The sequence below is a fragment of the Carcharodon carcharias genome, chromosome 3, assembly GCF_017639515.1.
Source record: "Carcharodon carcharias isolate sCarCar2 chromosome 3, sCarCar2.pri, whole genome shotgun sequence".
NCBI classification, from domain to species: Eukaryota; Metazoa; Chordata; class Chondrichthyes; order Lamniformes; family Lamnidae; genus Carcharodon; species Carcharodon carcharias.
In genome coordinates this window covers 56,950,830-56,969,955 of record NC_054469.1, presented here as the reverse complement: position 1 = coordinate 56,969,955, position 19,126 = coordinate 56,950,830, and the positions used below count along the sequence as shown (strand labels likewise).

Below are 19,126 nucleotides of genomic sequence, written 5' to 3'. Positions count from 1 at the left end.
CCTGTCACACTCCACTTGTTACATCTTGCCAAACTGAAAATGACCCATTTATTTCTACTCTCTGTTTCCTGTTAGCTAACAAATCCGATACCCATACTAATATGTTACCTCCTACACCATGAACTCTTACTTTGTGTAGCAACCTTTGATGTGGCCCCTGGTCAAATGACTTCTGCAAATCTAAGTGCACCACACCCACAGGTTCCCTTTTATTCACATTGCTAGTAATTCTGTCAAATAACTCCAATAAGTTAGTCAAACAGGATTTCCTTTTCATGAAACCATGTTGACTCAGCCTGATTGCATTGAGATTCTCTAGATGCCCCACTGTAAACTTCTTGGTGTTAAGAGCGGTCACTCTCATCTCATCTCTTGAATTTGGCTCTTTTTTTGATGTTCACACCAAGGCTGCAATGATGTCAGGAGCTGAGTAGTCCTGGCAAAACCCCAACTGAGTGTCAGTGAGAAACATGTTGCTGAGTAAGTGCCACTTGATAGCACTGTCGACAACACCTTCCATCACGTAGCTGATGATTGGGAATAGACTGATGGGGCAATAATTAGCCTGTTTGGATTTGCAGACAGGAAATATCTGGGCAATTTTCCACATTGCTGGGTAGATGCCAGTGTTGTACTGGAACAGCTTGGCTAGGGGTGTGGCAAGTTCTGAAGCACAAGTCTTCAGTACTATTGCTGGAATATTGTCAGGGCCCATAGTATCCAGTATCCAGTGCCTTCAGCCATTTCTTGACATCATGTGGAGTGAATTAAATTGGCCGAAGACTGGCATCTGTAATGCTGGGGCTCTCACAAGGATGCCGAGATGGATCATCCACTTGGCCTTTCTGGCTGAAGATGGCTGCAAATACTTCAGCCTTGTCTTTTTCACTGATGTGCTGAGCTTCCGCAGGATGAGGATATTTGCGGAGCCTCCTTCTCCAGTGAGTTGTTTAATTGTCCCCCATCATTCACGACTGGATGTGGCAGGACTGCAGAGCTTAGATCTGATCTGTTGGTTGTAGGGTTGCTTACCTCTGGCTGTCACATGCTGCTTCTGCTGATTGGCACACAAGTAGTCCTGTGTTGTAGCTTCACCAGGTTGACACCTCATTTTTAGGTATACCTGGTGCTGCTCCTGGCATGCTCTCCTGCACTGTTCATTGAACCAGGATAGATCCTTTGGTTTGATGGTAATGGCAGAGTTAGAGATAAGCTGGGCAATGAGGTCACAGATTGTGGTTGAATAAAATTTTGTTGCTTTTGATGGCCCAAGGGCCTCATAGATGCCCAGTTTTTATTTCCAAAACTGTTCTAAATCTATCCCATTTAGCACGGTGGTAGTGCCTCACAACATGATGGAGGGGACCCTCAATGTGAATATGGGACTTCATCTCCAAAAGGACTTGTGTGGTGGTCACTCCTACTAATACCATCATGGACAGACGCATCTGTGATGGGTAGATTGGTGAGAATGTGGTAAAGTAGGTTTTTCCCTTTTGTTGGTTCTCTCACCACATGCTGCAGACCGAGTGTAGTGGCTTTATCCCTTAAGACACTCCCAGCTTGGTCAGTAGTGGTGCTACTACTTTGTTGAAAAGAAAAGCTTGGGGGAACAATGGCTGCCTGGTCCATTCGCCATGGCAATATCTCACCCAATCAGAGGCGACTTGCCAACCAAACCACACCCTTTTTCTCATGCAGTGTAAATTGCTGTTCCATTTGAAATTTGGCATTCTTGTCTCTGTTCTGCTAAGTGCAAGATGAAAAGCTTCAACAACATGTCTCTTATTCCAGTAATACTCACTCTCTAGACTACTAAGTGACTAGAGTCCTTTAGGGGATGAAATCTGTCATCTTTACCTGGTCTGGCCTACATATGACTCCAGATCTACAGTGATGTGTTTGACTCTTAACTGCCCTCTGAAATGGCATAATAAGCCATTCAGTTCAAGGTCAGGGATGGGCAACAAATGCTGGCCTTGTCAAAGGTGCCCATATCCCATCAAAAAAAAATGGGAGGAGCCCTGACCGTGGAAAATCAACAGGGGCTGCAGATACAGAAGGTCAGGTGGAATTATAACATAAATCTTCGGCCTTTAGTGCTCATGTTCCATTCCATCATTCAAAGTATTGACTTAGATTAAAATATCTGGGAGCTGAAACGAAAATTCTGATGGCAATGGTATAACAGGGATTTTAGTCTGGCATTACCATCTCTTGTGTCAGTCTAGTTTTGTTAATTTTTCTTTCATTTAACGATTAGTGTTACTCTTGAAATCTTTTTCCATCCCATTGCACCATATTCTACTGGAATGCTTTGATATTTAACCTGGATTTTTAAATGGTGATATCATCAGGTTGGAGAATTTTGCAGACAGATTTGGTTCCAGGAAGCATTGGCATCAGCCAATGATGTAGATGCCAATGTGCTAATCACTGGAGATGTGGTTATATTGCAGCTGACGGAGAGTCTGCTCCACTGTAATCGTTTCTCAACTCTATCCATCAGACTAATGCAAGTTTTGATACCTGATGCACCATGATGCACACCCATGGTGACACACTAATTACACCACATATTTGAAAACACCATCATATGCAGTGGCATGGCTTTTGCCAAAAAATAAATTGCATGTTATTGTACTGTGTCTGGTTCATGTCACAAGTGTTGTGTTGATTGACTCGGCTGGCCTAGAAATCACTTTGATACATCCAAAAATCTCCACAAAATCATTGACACTTTCCCCGTTTATATGTGCTGAAGAATTTCATAAAACTGACAATATTTTCTCATCTTTCATTAGTGCCTATGTAGGTTGATGTCATGAACATTGGGTAAAACTGTATAAAATTCAATATGGTTTTGGGAGAATTCTGTGCTTGAAAGCAATGCACTGACAGAGGTGATCCATGTCTGAGCTAGCATTATGTCACATCATGCAAAACTAATTGACATTTTTTCCTTGACATTGTTTTTGCAAAGGTATCAGTGTGTGAATGAATGAGACAATTATCTAGACATGGCTCTGAGCTTTTACAACTTGCTAACAACCAGAAATCCTGTACAGTAATTGTCAACGCCAGACGCATTGTTATTCCTTGGTATCGTGTACCTTTCTTAACTAAGTTGGATCCTTGCCTTTGACTGTGCCCCCTTCTCACATATAATTAGGCAGTCAATTAGTGATAAACAAGGATCCAAAATGAATCAACAGGAAAACCTAAATTCTTTTTCTCACTGGTGTCTGTTTTTGATATAAGGCCTCTTATGATGGTATATGTTTTTATTTGTTAAAAACCTTCTGCAGCTTTTTAAACATTCCATATTATAGTTACTAGTCTCTGTATTTTATCAAACAACTATTGACCACATCATCGATTGTAAATTTTAAGCCACCATTTCATAGGAAATTATCCTGCTCTAAACATGTTATTTTTGGCCCTTTTCCCATTTGACAAGTAGCATTTGTTTCTATTTTATTTTGTTCTCTTATTAAGACTGCTTGAATCAGGCAGTGCAGCCTAGTCTAGAAATTTGATCGCACTGTACCCATTTTACAGGCACCTGAGGATCCAATATGGCTGGCAGCATAAGTGCACTCATTCTGTGCAGAAAGTCCGCTACTCAGCATAATGGATTGGGCTTCATGGTAGATATTTAAAGCATGCTCCAGAGGCGTTCTACCCATCCATCCATTCAGCATAATATTAGAGTTATTCTGAAAATATTTAAATCATCTTACTACGGATTGAATTATAGTTGAAATTAGACATAAAGCTAATCTACACTTTGGAATTGTCTTATAAAAGTTTACATTGTGGTATTTTGCAGGGAAGATTAAGCAACATGCCATTGCCCAGGGCCAACATGGAAGTGTCTATGAGTGCCTTCCCTGCAGGAATGGATGCAGCTCATGTCAAGATGACAGTCCCTGTCATGCAGAGAAGGACAAGCACCTGCGCATTGCCATCATCGCGTTCCAAACCTTCTGCATGCTGTTGGATTTCATTGCTATGCTAGTGGTCTACCACTTCCACAGGTGTAAGGTAAATATTAAAACTACTTAACAATGTATTGGTGCTGCAGTGAAGATGTTTACGCAGGTCTTGTGTTTCAAGTTGCAAAGAGAGGAAGCGCTCCATCATAACATTCGGTTTCACGAATATGCTCGACTTCAGAAACAATGCCCAATCCACTGTCAAACCAGCAAAGGCAGAGCTTTGTGGTGTAGGATCAATGACTGTGCCACCAAATACTATGTTCGGGGTTCTCATCTGTGATTCCTTTCCATGGCATCATAGCTGAATGAAGGAGCAGGCCAAAATCACACACTTCCTCACAGGAGAAAACAAGGAATGAGCAACTTTGGCAAATGTCTAGGATTAGGTCCCCTACTGCTCCTGGGCCACTTCTTCTGACCGTGTAAATGCATTACAAGAGATGGAAACTGGGAAAATTAGTGATCATGGAATCTGCTAATGCTTTGGGTTCTTTTCCCAGTACTTCCACATGTCAGCCATGCCTGAGTGGTATCATTCTTGCTTCCCAGTCAGAAGGATGTAGATTCAAACCCCACTCCAAGATTTGTGCACATAATCTCAGTTGGCACTTCAATGCAGTACTGATGGTGTGCTGCACTGTCAGAGGTGCTATCATTCAAATGCTTTCATCTGTAAGAGTGGGTGATGCAGAGTGCTGTGAAGTGCTAGGTAGAGACTGTACATTTAGCTTGGCTTATTCCTTCTCTCATGCACTTGGAAGAGTCAAAGTGGAATGCACTTTATAATGTTTGGAGTAATATGCCCCTTGAAACTTGGATACACATGTCAATGTAAATTGCATTGTGTTACACTGACATGCTATATTTTGGATTTCTCTGTGAAAGAATGACTGAATAAGTAAATAAGGAGAGAACAATGAAAAAAAAGCGGGAATTTGAATTTCCCTGGCATGGCAGAAACTGGGCAGAGTGGGAATTAAAATGGAGTGAGTCAGGTTCCTACTCATCCCTGTCCCGCAGCAAATTCAACCTCGTGTAAATTGGGCTCCTATAACATACATTGGATTCCTGTTCCATTATAACTGCCAACTCATTGGGTTTTCAACCTTGTTCAGTAAGACCAGGGCTGCATGGAGGCCTGTAAGGTTAGTATTATCCTTTCCCTTGTAGGATCAGGAAGAGCCCCACAAGGAAAATCTGGGCCTCTGTTGCTGCAAACTGTCCATCCTAGGACCATTCCCCCATTCCACCCACACCACTCCATTCTGCACCCGCTCATTTTTGCGTGTTAAATGTTAAATCTAACCTCCAGATTAGTCAGCCACCAGCACCAGATGTCCCGCTGGTGATCTTGGCAAACTCTCAGAGCATTTTGCAATACGTGCTGGAAACACCATCGAACTCAGCCTGGAAAGCCGACCTTGTATTACAGCTTGAGGCCAGCTGATTATGCACAGTCAGACAACATTATCAGCATGAAGAGTCTGTACCATTTGTAGCAATTAATTAAGCTGGAGACGGTGATTGGGTGTTGAAGGGGCAAGTTAAGATTGGCAAAACCTTGGGGAACAGAAAGGAACAGCATGAAGCAACATTTGCAATGTGACAATTTGAGGTACCTCCTTTGGCAATGATGATTGCAATGTAATGTAGTTTGTACTTCCATGGAAATGATGAAAGCTATCTTCATGGCCCAAAGCAACAACTTTGCTCCTACAGATTTTATTTCACCATTCCTTTCTTTTGTGATGAGAATGTTACGCTTGGGCAGGCATTTTACAAATTGCCTTCAAATCCATTTAACAGCTGCATTCTTACATAACGTTTAATTTCTAATGCATTTCTAGTTACCATTTTTTAAGCGTGAGCACAATGAGATTTTTTTTCTTCTATTAAGTTTGCCCCTAGGTAATGGTTTATTAGGTTGAAACCTACTCTGGCAGCACGCCATAAAAAGGTGCATTAAAGTAAGCCTAGTGGGTCCAAATGTCGTTTATTTTCACTAAAGGATCTGAACAATAGAACCATGAATAATGCTGCAATTAGTCACAAGGAAGTTACAATTCTGCATGCAAATGTAGGGATTACATTACAACAACAATTTGCATTTATATGGTGCCTTAAAATAAAGGGATGCATTTTAAAGCATTTTACAGAAGTGTTACTTAAGGAGATATTAGGGCAAGATCAAGAGTTTGATCAAAGAGATAGCTCTTAAGGAGTTTCTTAAAGGAGGAAAGAGAGGTGGAGAGGTTTAGGGAGGAATTCCAGTGTTTAGGCCCTAGGTAACTGAAGGCCTGTTGGCAATGGTGGAGTGATTAAAATCAGGATGTGTAGGAGGCCAAAATTGGAGGAGCATTGATATCTCAAGGGGCTGGAGGAGCTTTCAGAGCTAGGATGGGGCGAGGCCATGAAGGTCTTACAAACAAACGAGAACTCAGGTACATATGCTGACACACTTGGCACTCAGAATAATTGCTTAAAGACATAAAAGCAAAAAACTGTGGATGCTGGAAATCCAAAACAAAAACAGAAGTACCTGGAAAAACTCAGCAGGTCTGGCAGCATCCACGGAGCACACATTCCTTTATCGTCACCTTCAACACCTCTTTGTCATTTTGTCTATGACATCTTTTGGTCATCTCCACCTATCACTGGCCCTCTATCCAGCTCGTCTTGTCCCAACACCCCCTTAAACCAGCTTATATTTCACCTCTCTTCTACTTTTACTTAGTTCTGCTGAAGGGTCATTCGGACTCAAAACGTTAACTGTGCTCCTCTCCGTAGATGCTGCCAGACCTGCTGAGTTTTTCCAGGTATTTTTGTTTTTGCTTAAAGACATAATCTATTTACATGAATGTGTTCACCTAGATGCATTCAGGCTGATGTAACCCCTTCCCCTATGAGAGACAATTCAGAAAATATGGGCACCCTAGGAAGTTGCTACTAAGACGTGTCTGTGGTTATCAAAGGATTTTTTTACATGTCAAGGAGGAAGAATATCAACAGGAGCCATATGTTGTTCTGAAAGTGATATCAGGCAAAGTGGAACAGTTAGGTTTTTCTCAATTATTGTCTGATGTATTGAGAAAGGGTTCAGCAAACATACTTTCACAATGGTAGCACACATTGATTTGTCATGCATCACTAAATTTGTTATGGATTTCAATTTTTTAATAGCTCCTGATCTATTCTTACAATTTTAAGCTTACTGCTATTTGTCCCTCTGATTCCCATTGCCTTGTTCATCATATGACCTAGAACAAAACTGAACCAGCTCAGTGACAAGGTGCAGTCCTGACAAACACCTGCCCCTACTCCATTCTTCGGCACCACCTTCCAAATCCATGACCACTACCATCTAGTAGGACAAGGGCAACAGACACATGGGAACACCACCCACCTGGAAGTTCATCTCCCTGTCACTCACGATCTTGATTTGGAAATCTATCACTGTTCCTTTGCTGGATCAAAATCCTGGAACTCCGTCCCTAACAGCACTGTGCATGTACTTACACCACATGAACTGCAGCGGGTCAAGAAGGCAGCTCACCACCACCTTCTCAAGGGCAATTAGGGATGGGCAATAAATGCTGGCCTAGCTACATCCCTTGAATTAACTTTAAAAAAATCTTTCATTTCTCATACAACACTCACAAGAATTCCCCCCCCCCCCCCCACCCCCCACCAGTGAATCTCTTCTAGTAGCTTTCCCAGATGTCTTGCCAACCTGAAACATAAGTGTTCGTAGATTAATAGAATGGTACAGCACAGAAGGAAGCCATTCAACCCATCAATGTCTGTGGCAGCTATCCAACAAGTCTTACTCCCTTACTATATTCCTATAGTCCTGCATTTCTTTCAAGTTATCCAGTTTCCTTTCGAAAGTTACTGTTGAATCAGCTTCCATTGCCCCTTGAGGCAATGCATTCCAGATGACGACTTGTTGTCTGAAAATATGTTTCCTCATCTTGACCTCTGGTTCTTTTGCCAGTCATCTTAAATCAGTGTCTTCTGGTTACTGACCCTTCTGCCACTGGAAACGGTTTCTCCTTATTTACCCTATCAAAACTGATTTGGATCATGTCTATCAAAGCTTTTAAACCTTTACCATTCCTATTGTTCGGGGAACAATTCCCAGCTTCTTCAGTCTCACCATCTAGCTGATGTTCCTCATCCCTGGGACAATTCCAATAAAGCTCTTCTGCACCCTCACTAAGGCCTTGCATCCTTCCTAAAGTCTGTGCCCAGAATTGAACATAATACTCCAGATGAGGCCTAACTGTTATATAAAGGCTTAACATAGTAAAGTTTACAAACCCACCCACAGATCCATACACACTAACAGCATTTTCTAGGCATTTATGTTACTGTGAAGATCTGTTGAAAGAAAGAAACAGCATGTATTGCATTGTGGCTTATCACATCTTAAAGCTATCCCAAAGAATTTCTTTTCCAATGAATTACTTTGAAGTTCAGTCAGTGCTATATAGTCAATAGCAGTAATTAATTTACATCAAGGTCAGAAGCTGAATGAGTAACCAGGCAATATGTTTTTGATGATGCTCACAGAGGGATGTAGATTGGTCAGGACACTGGAGTTACTCCTGACCCTTCTTTGAAACACTGTCATAGGATCTCTGGCATGCCTCCAAACACCTCCTATCCTAAAAGTGGTGCCTCTGACCGTGCAGCACTCCCTAAGTCATGCACTGGAGTCTCAGCCTGATGGCTTTTAATCAACAATCTCTAAGACTGAGTCAAGAGTTTTACCAACTAAACCAAGCTGACACTTTAAAAAGAAAGACTTGCATTTATATAATGCCTTTCATGACTATCAGACATCTCAAAGTGCTTTACAGCCAATTAAATACTTTTGAAGACTTGTCTCATTTTCTGTAAATACAGAATGAATGTTTGAGTAGCAAGCAGTTCGGGGAATTTGTTTCTGTAGAAGGTAGTTCCTGAAGCGAAAACATTTACAGACATGCCAGAAAGAGAAGATGTATACTTTTTCTAAAACTTCCACCTAATTATTTCAGTGCATCCACCTCGATAGTGATGGAGACAGAGACACAAACCACATTTAGCTCCACAACCAGGAATTGTGGAGCTATATAAACATTTCAAGCCTGTTATCCATTAACAATTCTCATACTTTAAAGATTTATAACTTGAGTACTAATGCATTAAAGTAGGGTTGAAGGAAGCAACTTGCATGGGCTTAATTCTAACCTTAGTACCTCAAACCCATTGAATCTAGAATTAAGCATCAAACTCTGTTTGCGTTAATGCATTCTAAAGGGACCAGTGAAGCAAAAGTCACTACAACTGGCCTGATGTTGCATTGGCTTTCTGCCTGGGAGTTTGAATACCTCCTTTCAGTAACATTTTGAAAGAACCTTTCTTTGAACATGATGTAATCTCACCACATGCAAGGTTTCAAAATTAAGATCTCCCTCTGCTTTGCCCTTTTGTTTTAGACTAATTTTGCACTCTAATTATTTTTTGCATTGACTTCATTGGAATAAAGCTTTTGGGGGGCTGTAAAACCTGCTGCTGCTTCACTGTTGCCTGTTTTGTGTTACGCTCACTGTTCCAGCACGTCCCTCAATATATTTTAACTGTTTTGCGATTTTTAGGGATACACCATGATGTTTTCTTCATGCATCTTAGACCTTTACAGGCATATTTAAAAAAATAAACAAGTCCAATTTCTTTTAAGATGCATAAAGATTTGGGCTGAATTTTACATCATGGTGTATCCCTAAAAATCGCAAAACAGTTAAAATATATTGAGGGACGTGCTGGAACAGTGAGCGTAACACAAAACAGGCAACAGTGAAGCAGCAGCAGGTTTTACAGCCCCCCAAAAGCTTTATTCCAATGAAGTCAATGCAAAAAATAATTAGAGTGCAAAATTAGTCTAAAACAAAAGGGCAAAGCAGAGGGAGATCTTAATTTTGAAACCTTGCATGTGGTGACAATCTATGATTGTCACTTTGGGTGCAAAATGGTGTCCGAGCTGCATGCATACATTTCCAGTGTGGTTAATGCCAGGCACCATTTTGGTAAAATTGTTAACACAGGCATTAGGAGTCTGCGTAGGAAGTGTGCAGAGTAAACAGATTAGCTGGAATTTTCCAGCCCTATTGGCATCGGGCATCATGATGGGTGGGGGATTGGGCGGCGGGTGCGGTTGGTGGGGGACAATATGACGAGAAGGCCAAAAATCGGCTTTACACCGTCTTGAAACCAGTTTGCGATCATCTGCTCCAACCATCAATGGTGGGCTGCGCTTCCTGTCGCTGCACATCGGGAAGCTAATTTCAATACTTTAGTACCTCATTATTAGCCCTGCTCAGTGGAAGCACCCCTCCTCGCTGGATCATCCAGGCATTACACCGACGTGTTTCACAACTGTACATAAGCAACGTGCACCTGGCGAGCTGCACTTCGCTCAGGACTTTGGGGTTTGTTTGCCTACTTTGCCGAAGCAACACTCACAGTCATCAGTGCCAGGCTTGCTTGGGTAAGGGGGAAAAGTGGCCTCAGGCAAGGGAAGAGGCTGCAGGGCGAGGGCTGTACTGGGGAAAGGGGGTATCCCAGGGTGTTTGTGGGGCACATGTTGATCTGTGCATATAGCCTAAAGATGGTGAGGGCTGAGGAGGCAGTCTCCAGAGGAGATGAGGCCAGTTGAAGATGTGAGAGTGTTTGTGAGATAGTGAGTAGTGATGTCCCTTGAGCTGGCAGTGAGTGAGATGCCAGTGTATGCGTGATGGCCTTGTGAGTGTGTGAGTTTAGAGTGACAAGATAGTTGCCTTACCCTGGTGGCACGGATGAGATCATTCATCTGTTTTCTGCACTGGACGGCCGATCATTTGTATGCACCATTGGCACTGACCACCTCTGCCACTGTTTTCCAAGCCAAAGTGGTGAGACTGATGGGCCTCCTGTGGCCAGAGGACATCGCAGTGGGGTCTCCAAGAAGTCCAGAAGGCTTTCCAGGGATGCATCACTGAATTGGGGAGCTGCATTCTTCTTGGGCCATATTTTCATCGGAGCAGACCTGCGCTGCAAGCATTGAGAAGTGTGCACGTTGCTGCAGATTAAATGTGGTGCTCTGCACGAGGAGGTGGCGAGGTAATGGCATGATGGGCAAATTAGAGGCCGTCCGCCAGCAAGACGGTGTGTTTTCTGTGGCTGCACAATTAATGAGGTGGGAATGGGGCGATAAAGTGCAAAAACCCACCATTGCGGTCGGTGGATAAAATAACTTTTGCCCCGCCCACTACAGCACTTTATGTAAATCTGGGATGATTCCACCCATTGTGACGTCAATCAGCGTGAAATTCTGATTTTACTCTAACAGTGCCATTTTCAACCTCAAAACTCCAGCTAATGCCCTCTCTTAACCTTACACAGCTGAACATGCTTCCAGCAGCAGGAGGAACACCCCACCTTCTACATTTAGATACAGTGCCTGCAGTGTGCAATATCAATGTTCTCCCGGTCCGCTTTTTCCACTGTGCGGTCCTTTAAGATTGTCACGACTTCATGCATATGTGCATCTTAAAGGAAAGATTGGTTGTAAACAGCAATTTGTTCCCTTGTGTGGTAAATTGCAAATTGTTGAGCAGCAGCACACCCATACAGCTTAGAGAGAATATTGAATGACACCCTGCACCGTGGGATGCCCACTATGCTATTTAGAAGGATCATCAATTACTTTCAGGGTAGTTGCTGATTGATTACTCCTGGCTCTGCCTGAGTTTCTAGAAATGCTGTGAGTTTCCCTCTGGTGAATTCTACAGAGAGTGGTGTTGCCTTCAAGGATTCTGCTCAGAACACTTGCTCCCAATAGTTATTATCCCTCTCGGTCTGCAGCATGACAGGGAGAATGAGCAGAGGCAACTGACAGAGGGATGAGCTGCTCACTGCGAGAAAGGAGAATGGGGAGCAGGGCTCTCAGTAGGAGGCATACTACCCACCGTCTTCAGGCAACAATTTTCTTCCCTCACCATCAGCCAAGAACAAAGTGCAGTCCGTCTCCGTTTTACGGAAGAGGCACTCACTGAAATTTGCAGGCAGACCTGCAACTTCAGAACAGGATGAGGACAGCGCTGCCAGTGGCTGCCAATGTTACCATGACAATGAACTTCTTGGTGTCGGGATCCTTCCAGGTTACAGTAGGCAACATGTCTAATATCTTCCTTTTTGCCACCCAGTGCTGTAAAAGGGAACAGATTGACACTCTGAATGCCAGGAGAGAGGAAGACAGTGAGAAGAAGGCAGAAAAAGCAAATGACTTCACCAGCATAGTGGGCATCCCACGGTGCAGGGTGTCATTCAATATTCTCTGTAAGCTGTATGGGTGTGCTGCTGCTCAACAATTTGCAATTTACCACACAAGGGAACAAATTGCTGTTTACAACCAATGTTTCCTTTAAGATGCACACATGCATGATGTCGTGACAATCTGAAAGGACCGCACAGTGGAAAAAGCGGACCGGGAGAACATTGATATTGCACACTGCAGGCACTGTGTCTAAATGTAGAGATGTACCGCAGCCATGAGGGGCTGACTCCCTAATGTGCAGTTGGTGTGCATGCACATCATGCAAATGCCTAGTATCCTGGCAGTAAACATGATGCCTTTATCCTGCACCAGCCAGCTGTACCATCAATATTTGAGCCACCAGAGAGTGGCTACTGGGCAACAAAGACAATCCACTGACCACTTGCCTCATGATTCGAATGTATTACCCAAGCACACATGGGCATCATGCAGATAATGAGAGATGTGTTGCTGCTTAAAGTGTCATCGAGCAGGCCACCGGCGTGCTTAATGCCTGGATCACTCTGGAGGAATTCTGCAGTACTCTTCACAATATGTGTTACGATTCATCATGACCTGCTGTACCCTGGAGAAGTTTGTCATTATGAGGTTACAGTCCTTGCCAATAGGTATATAGCAGGAAACTGAGGAGAACGAGGAGGAGGCGAAAGGAGGAGGCAACCAACACGCCCCCTTTCCGGCCAACTGATCACAATCAACTCATCTGACAGCGGTACCAGTGAGCACAAGCCCAATTCTCCATTCAACCTTCTCTTTGTCACTGACCATCATACTTGACTGCAATGCTGAAATAAAAGACTTCACAAAACAACCATTCCAAATCAACTTCATTAAACAAACCATTCAATATTCCATCAGAGGTCAACTAATCTGCCTTGTCCATTCCCTTTGTGCCTGTCTCCAACTTGCCTTTTCCTTTCCTAGTGTTTCTACTCAGTGTTACGCCAGTAGTGGCAGTGTGGCTGTGTTTTTCAGTGGGAAAGATTGCAGGATAACCTCACACAACTGTGGCCCTAGAAGGCCCAGCTTCAAGCTACCTGAATTTGGCATGGACAGAAGCAGTTGGGGCTGGTTGGCTGTCAGGCCACAGCAAGGGTTCTGAAGAATTGGCAGTGTTGGAAGGGCAAATTTTGTTGTGCTGAGAGAGGATAGCACAACGCACGGAGCCACTGCCACTTCCCCAGGGCAGCACCTAAAGAAGTATAATTATCTGTTGGAGGGCACATTGCTGGACTGCTGTGATATCCCACAAACCCCTTTGGACACTGGCATCCACAACCGTGATGGTAACAGTTTGAACTTGCATGGCAATTTTCATGGCTTTACTCTAAGCTTTTACTGCAGCACTCAAACATTGGGTAGCTTGTGCTATCGGCCATTAGATGCTGCATCATGGTTAGGTCTGCAAATGTTCTCATAGAGTTGGCCACCACAGGCTGGAAAGAATACGCTCCAAACTCTGCAGAAAGCCCTGTGCCAGATTTCTCCATGCTGCTATACAGTGGCCACAAGCTTTTCAGGCAGACTTGCCAACACTCCACCATCTTTGTGAATACCCATCAGCCTTTATCTGTACACCACCAGATGGAATTCCTGATCTGAGTTCCTTGCAAAAGAACTCATGTGCGGCCTCATCCTCCAGTGAGTTGCCAACAGTGCTACTTTTTCCATTGTCCTGTCTGCAGCCCATGTGCCTCATGACTCACAATGTAGAGATTCCACCTCTATGCTACCTTCTTAAGTTTCACTATCTTAGCTGGCAGCAATGAGTGTGGGATTGAATAATGGTGTTTCTTCATCATCGGTTTCTTCTTCCACATGCATTTCACATCCCTATACCATTGCCTGACTTAGTGGCAATGCTTGGGTAACTGAAAGATGAAAGTCACAAGGGTAGAATCACAGAGAAGGAAGAGAGGGAAAGCATGAGGTGCATATGCTTCCATAAATCAGTAGAGTGAGTGTGATGAGGGGGTGCTGGGATGTGAGAGGAAGGATTAGGTGGGAACACACAAGCATCTTCAATCATTTCAATCCAGCTGCTGGCCACAGCTTCAGTCATTGCCACTGCAGTGACAGCAAGCACCATCTCCACCTTCGGGATGAGGACATGCAACAATGCCTATCTTCAGGTACGCACGAATGTCCGGTAAGAGAGAGACAAGTGTGTTATTGGGGTGGATTTTACAGGGGGACAGATTGCCTGCCCTCCCCCCAAGCAACCTAAACTTTAAGTCGGGAGCTCATTGTCCAGAAATGTGACCGCAGCAATATTATGCTGGGGGTGGTCTTAGTAGGGTCAGTTTGGATTTCTGTGCTGATCAGGAAGGAGGTCCCTATCCAGAGAGCTGCAGACCAATCTGATATGCTGGCATCTCTGTAGTCACAGTAGCATCAGACGAGAGTAGTGGCCTGCACTGAGACTATAAGCAGTTCCAAAGAACAAGCGATGTCTCCTGGACTTGAACTAAGGCGAGGGATTTTGAGTGAACATGGCTGGGAGGCCCCAGTGATGAGTGGAGTGGGGAATCAGGTTAGAGAGCCTGGCGTGAGGGGCGGGGGTGTGAAGAATAGAAGGGGTTGGTACGATCTTGTGGGAGTTGTGCCCTTGATAGGTACAAGGGACCCCTCAAAGGAGGTATCCCCTTTCCTGCCAACAGCAGTGAAAGCTGTTGGACAGCTCACCTTGCCCTTCGCCTTCCCCCGTAGACCAAACAATTGCAAGAGAGAGGGAAGTGTATCACTGGTGTAGATTTTACAGAGCGAGGCCCTTACGTGGCAGTTAATTGGCCCCTTAAGACCCCAATAGGCCTAAAGGTGAGTAGGCTGCTTGATGCCTTACCGACCCCACTGTAATGTGGGAGCAAGTCAGGGGAGGGCCCGAAGGCAGCTGGCCGGTCACCTGCTTTATTTTACAAGCCGCCCCACCTTCAAATATGCTGGCAGCAGTGGGGAGGGTGGTGGTTGTGGGGTGGAGGTGACTAAAATTCAGCTTATTGAATGTGGTTTGGGTGATATGGTTTCTGTGATTGTATAACTGGCCATGTATGTGAAATGTAGCTGTGATACTTGCAGCAGTGGTAAATGTGTGGGGGCGAGGTTAAACCATGAATGCTGATTGATGGAGCTTGTTGATAGGTGAGTGATGATGGTGCACTGAACAGTGTGGGAGGCTCATTGTGCAGTTAGTGGGATATGGCATTTGAAGATTTGTTCACCAACTTTGACTACTCATGTGAGGCCACTGAACTTCTTTTGATGTTGCATCCAGGTCCTTAGGGCTGCATTCCTGGTATTGACTGCTATGGCTATCTGCCACCATTGTCTTCTCTGAGTTTGCATTGAGAGCCTCCTGGCTTACTATAGATAGAGGACCTCTCCCCTCCTGTCCACCTCCCGTCCTGTGTTGAAGAACATTGAGGCTTGTACTCTCTGCCATGTTGTGCCATCCCTGTGTCTTTCCAAGATCCAAATGACTTCTGCACCTTCTCAAGCCAAAATACAACTCCCCTTTAAGAGGTTTAGGCTTGCTTTAAGTAGGATAGACTAGCTTGAGCTCATGCTAGCATCTAACGATTTTCTGCCCCTTTTTCAAATGTGCAGCCACTCAACAGCATGTTTTGTACTGCCTGCATTGCAACGGATGGGCACAGGTTTATCACACATTGCAACTCCTGCATCCGTTTTTGGGCCTTATTCGATTTTCCCTCATATATAGATATATATAGTATAGAAATATAAGAAAAAAAATCTAAAAAAAATGAAAAATGAAGAATATCAGGAAATTCTAGTGAAGTTTATTTTTTCTTTAAAATGACAGGTTTGACATGATAAATGTGATTTGTCAGCATCTCATTTTGTTATTCACACAATTTTCTTTCATACTATGGTTCTTAAGGTAAAGTGAACATAGTATTGAACATGACAAGTTGATCTTTCTTCACAGGAACATTAGACTCTTTTAAGTAAGCTATTATTTAGTATTAGGTGCCACTTTTTGTTAACTTGTTCACAATAATATCTAACAACTACATGAAATCTTTTCTTTATTTTTCAGAGTATCAGAGCGTCAGGACTGGTGTTGCTAGAGACAATTCTTTTTGGCGCTTTACTTCTGTATTTTCCAGTAAGTGTTTAATGATTTATACTCAAGTCCATGATTCAGTGTAAGTACTGTAAAAAAGGTTTTGATCTATGGACAGATAGACACCCACATATAACTCTAATGAAATAGTCTGCCCAGAGCCAATCTCACTGCCAGCACTTATCTAATATATGGCAAGCTGCCTAAGGTAATACAAAAAAATAAATGGGCAATCACATTTACGTTCCTTTCAGTGCTGTTTTAACAACATGCATTTATAACACTGCATTGCTTTCCACTAGCAAAGCATCACAAACATGATATACTATAGTTGGCGACTCTGTAGGTGAACAGCTAATGCAAATAACCAAATCTTTCACGCGGGCGTATTCAATTGCTACTTACTCTGCTTGGTTATGTTTCATTCTAGTTTGTTTACCAACCTGTTAAATTGCTATAACTTGGACATTTACATCAGGATATGTATGTGATAATACTTTGTCAAATTGTACATTTTGCAAGTGAGAATGACACAAATTTCTATACAGCCATTTAAAATATGTTTTTACTTTGTGGTTTTGTATTTTCAATTTATCCGTCCTGTTCTTTTGAAATTGTGATTGGGATTTGTCAACATATGCTCATTTTGTTACATTCTTTGACAAGCGGGTACTTTTTCCTCATCTTGTGCATTGCAAGTTAGGAAAGCACTTTTGGAGCTTAAAATAGTATCTGTTTGCTGTATTGGCTTTGTTTCATTTGTTGAGTTTGTTTCTGTCGCTGAACTAACCCAACCAATCATGACTTACCTTTAATTACAATTTTTTTGGTCTTCTGTGCCAGTTAAATTGCTTTTGCAAATGGTGTTATACGTGGGCTTTTCATGAATCCAGCTTGCAGGGAGCTCTTTACCCTTTGAAGCAGGGTAGAGCAAGAGAACAAACTTCACTGGATCTTGGTATCCTGATAGGGGACCCGCAGAAATGCTAGGCTGCCATGCTTGGCACATGGCCCCATCCACTAATTTACATGGAGACATGGCGGGCTTGTCAGGGGATTGTCAGGAGAATGGACTGTGGCTCCACCACAGGCAAAAACAGTTTTAGTCAGCCAAAGTAAATGAGAAAATTCTCATTCCTTTAACGGTTTTTCTTGGCAGTGGAGTTTACTGTTTTAAAGGAGTGCTGTTTATGAGTGAAACAATAGGACCTGAAAGTGCTGGAACTGTCTCGAGGGGACAGGAGAGCAGAGCAAAATTTCTGCTTGCCCATTGTGGATGAACTTTGCGCCATTAAAATCCTGGTGTAAGGCTACTTAACACATCCAGGTCAAAATCCATGCCATCTCTGTCACAACTGGGAGTCCCGTCTGAGATGGGCAGAAGTTATTTTCTGCCCCAAACTGCTGAACAATCCTGGGTGGCGTGGCTTGGTAGCATTGATTGAAAAGAAGCCCCCAAAAATGGATCCAGACCCCTCCTGGTAGTTCTAGCATCAATTAATAGTGATCCAAAAAGAAGTCTGGGAATTCCAGAGCTCCCTCCCCTGCATCCTCAACTCTATGCTGATGCCAAGATTACTTGGCTGTCCCTGAGGTCCAGCATTGTTAGACCGGTGGCCATATTATTGAGCTTTTCTAAACAGAAATGCGGTTTGCAGATGCCTCAGAAAATGGCAGAGCCCTGCCAGGTCAAAGCCTCTCCCTAATTCCAGCCTTTCCCTCCCTCCTTCCAATAACATTGTGTTGTTAACCCACACTTTTCAAGCCCAGGAACGTCAGGACCATTGGGCAAAATTTTTAGCTTGGCAGGTGGGCGCGCGCCCTACCCACTTGAGGATGAAATGACGCACGTTGACGTCAGGCAAACATCCTGCCATCAACGCCCAATCGTGCGATAGTTCAGCTGGCGGGCGCACGCCATTAAAAAATCAATTAAGTTTATTATTTTTCCCTGCCTGTCCAACCTAACGGTTGGCGGGTAGATGAAATGGTTTTTTTGGAAACCTCATCCATGGGCAGGATGAAGTTTCCAAAAGCAAATAAAAATAAAATAAAAGTTTTTAAAATTTAATTAACAACATATCCCTGCTCATGTGACTGAGTCACGTGAGGGGACATGTTTTATTACATTTTTCAGTTCTTTATTTATTTTTCAAATTCTTCATCTCCCTGAGGCAGCTTTGTGCCTCAGGGGGATTCTAAAGTGCATATTCGCGTGCATGCGCAAAGTTTGAGCTCACCTGCTCACCCTCTCCAACCACCCCCCCACCACCACCCCCCCGCCCCGCCCTTACCTGCACAGGCAGCGCTGAGTGTTGCTGCTCGCGTTTCAGGCTGGGTGGGCCTTAATTGACCCACCAGCGTGAAATCGCCTTCTGGCTTCCCGATCGCCCAACAAGGACAAAACTCTACCCGTTGTTTCGACTGAAAATTAAGTGATAGCTAGTGCAAATTGCAAACAAATTTAACTTGATGTGTAATACTAGAATTTATAGTAGACTAATTACTGAAGATTGAAATAGTTCTTGCTCTTCTAAACTTACAATGGAAGAAATTGTTTTCTTAAAAAAATTACTCTTTCACGGGATGTTAGTGTGACTGGCAAGATTAGCATTTATTGCCCATACCTAATTGCCCTTGGAATGAGTGGCTTGCTAGACCATTTCAGAGGGCAGTTAAGAA

The 19,126-nt window shown here is 43.4% G+C and overlaps 1 protein-coding gene across 1 annotated transcript in view; it reads left to right on the top strand.

Moving 5' to 3' along the window:
• Positions 1-19,126, top strand: part of gpr158a (G protein-coupled receptor 158a) — a 641,632-nt gene that overhangs the window by 379,210 nt on the left and 243,296 nt on the right. The window contains exons 7-8 of the mRNA XM_041183940.1: positions 3,886-4,047; positions 16,418-16,486. Coding sequence (XP_041039874.1) covers positions 3,886-4,047; positions 16,418-16,486 — 231 coding nt within the window. The remainder of the gene's footprint in view (positions 1-3,885; positions 4,048-16,417; positions 16,487-19,126) is intronic.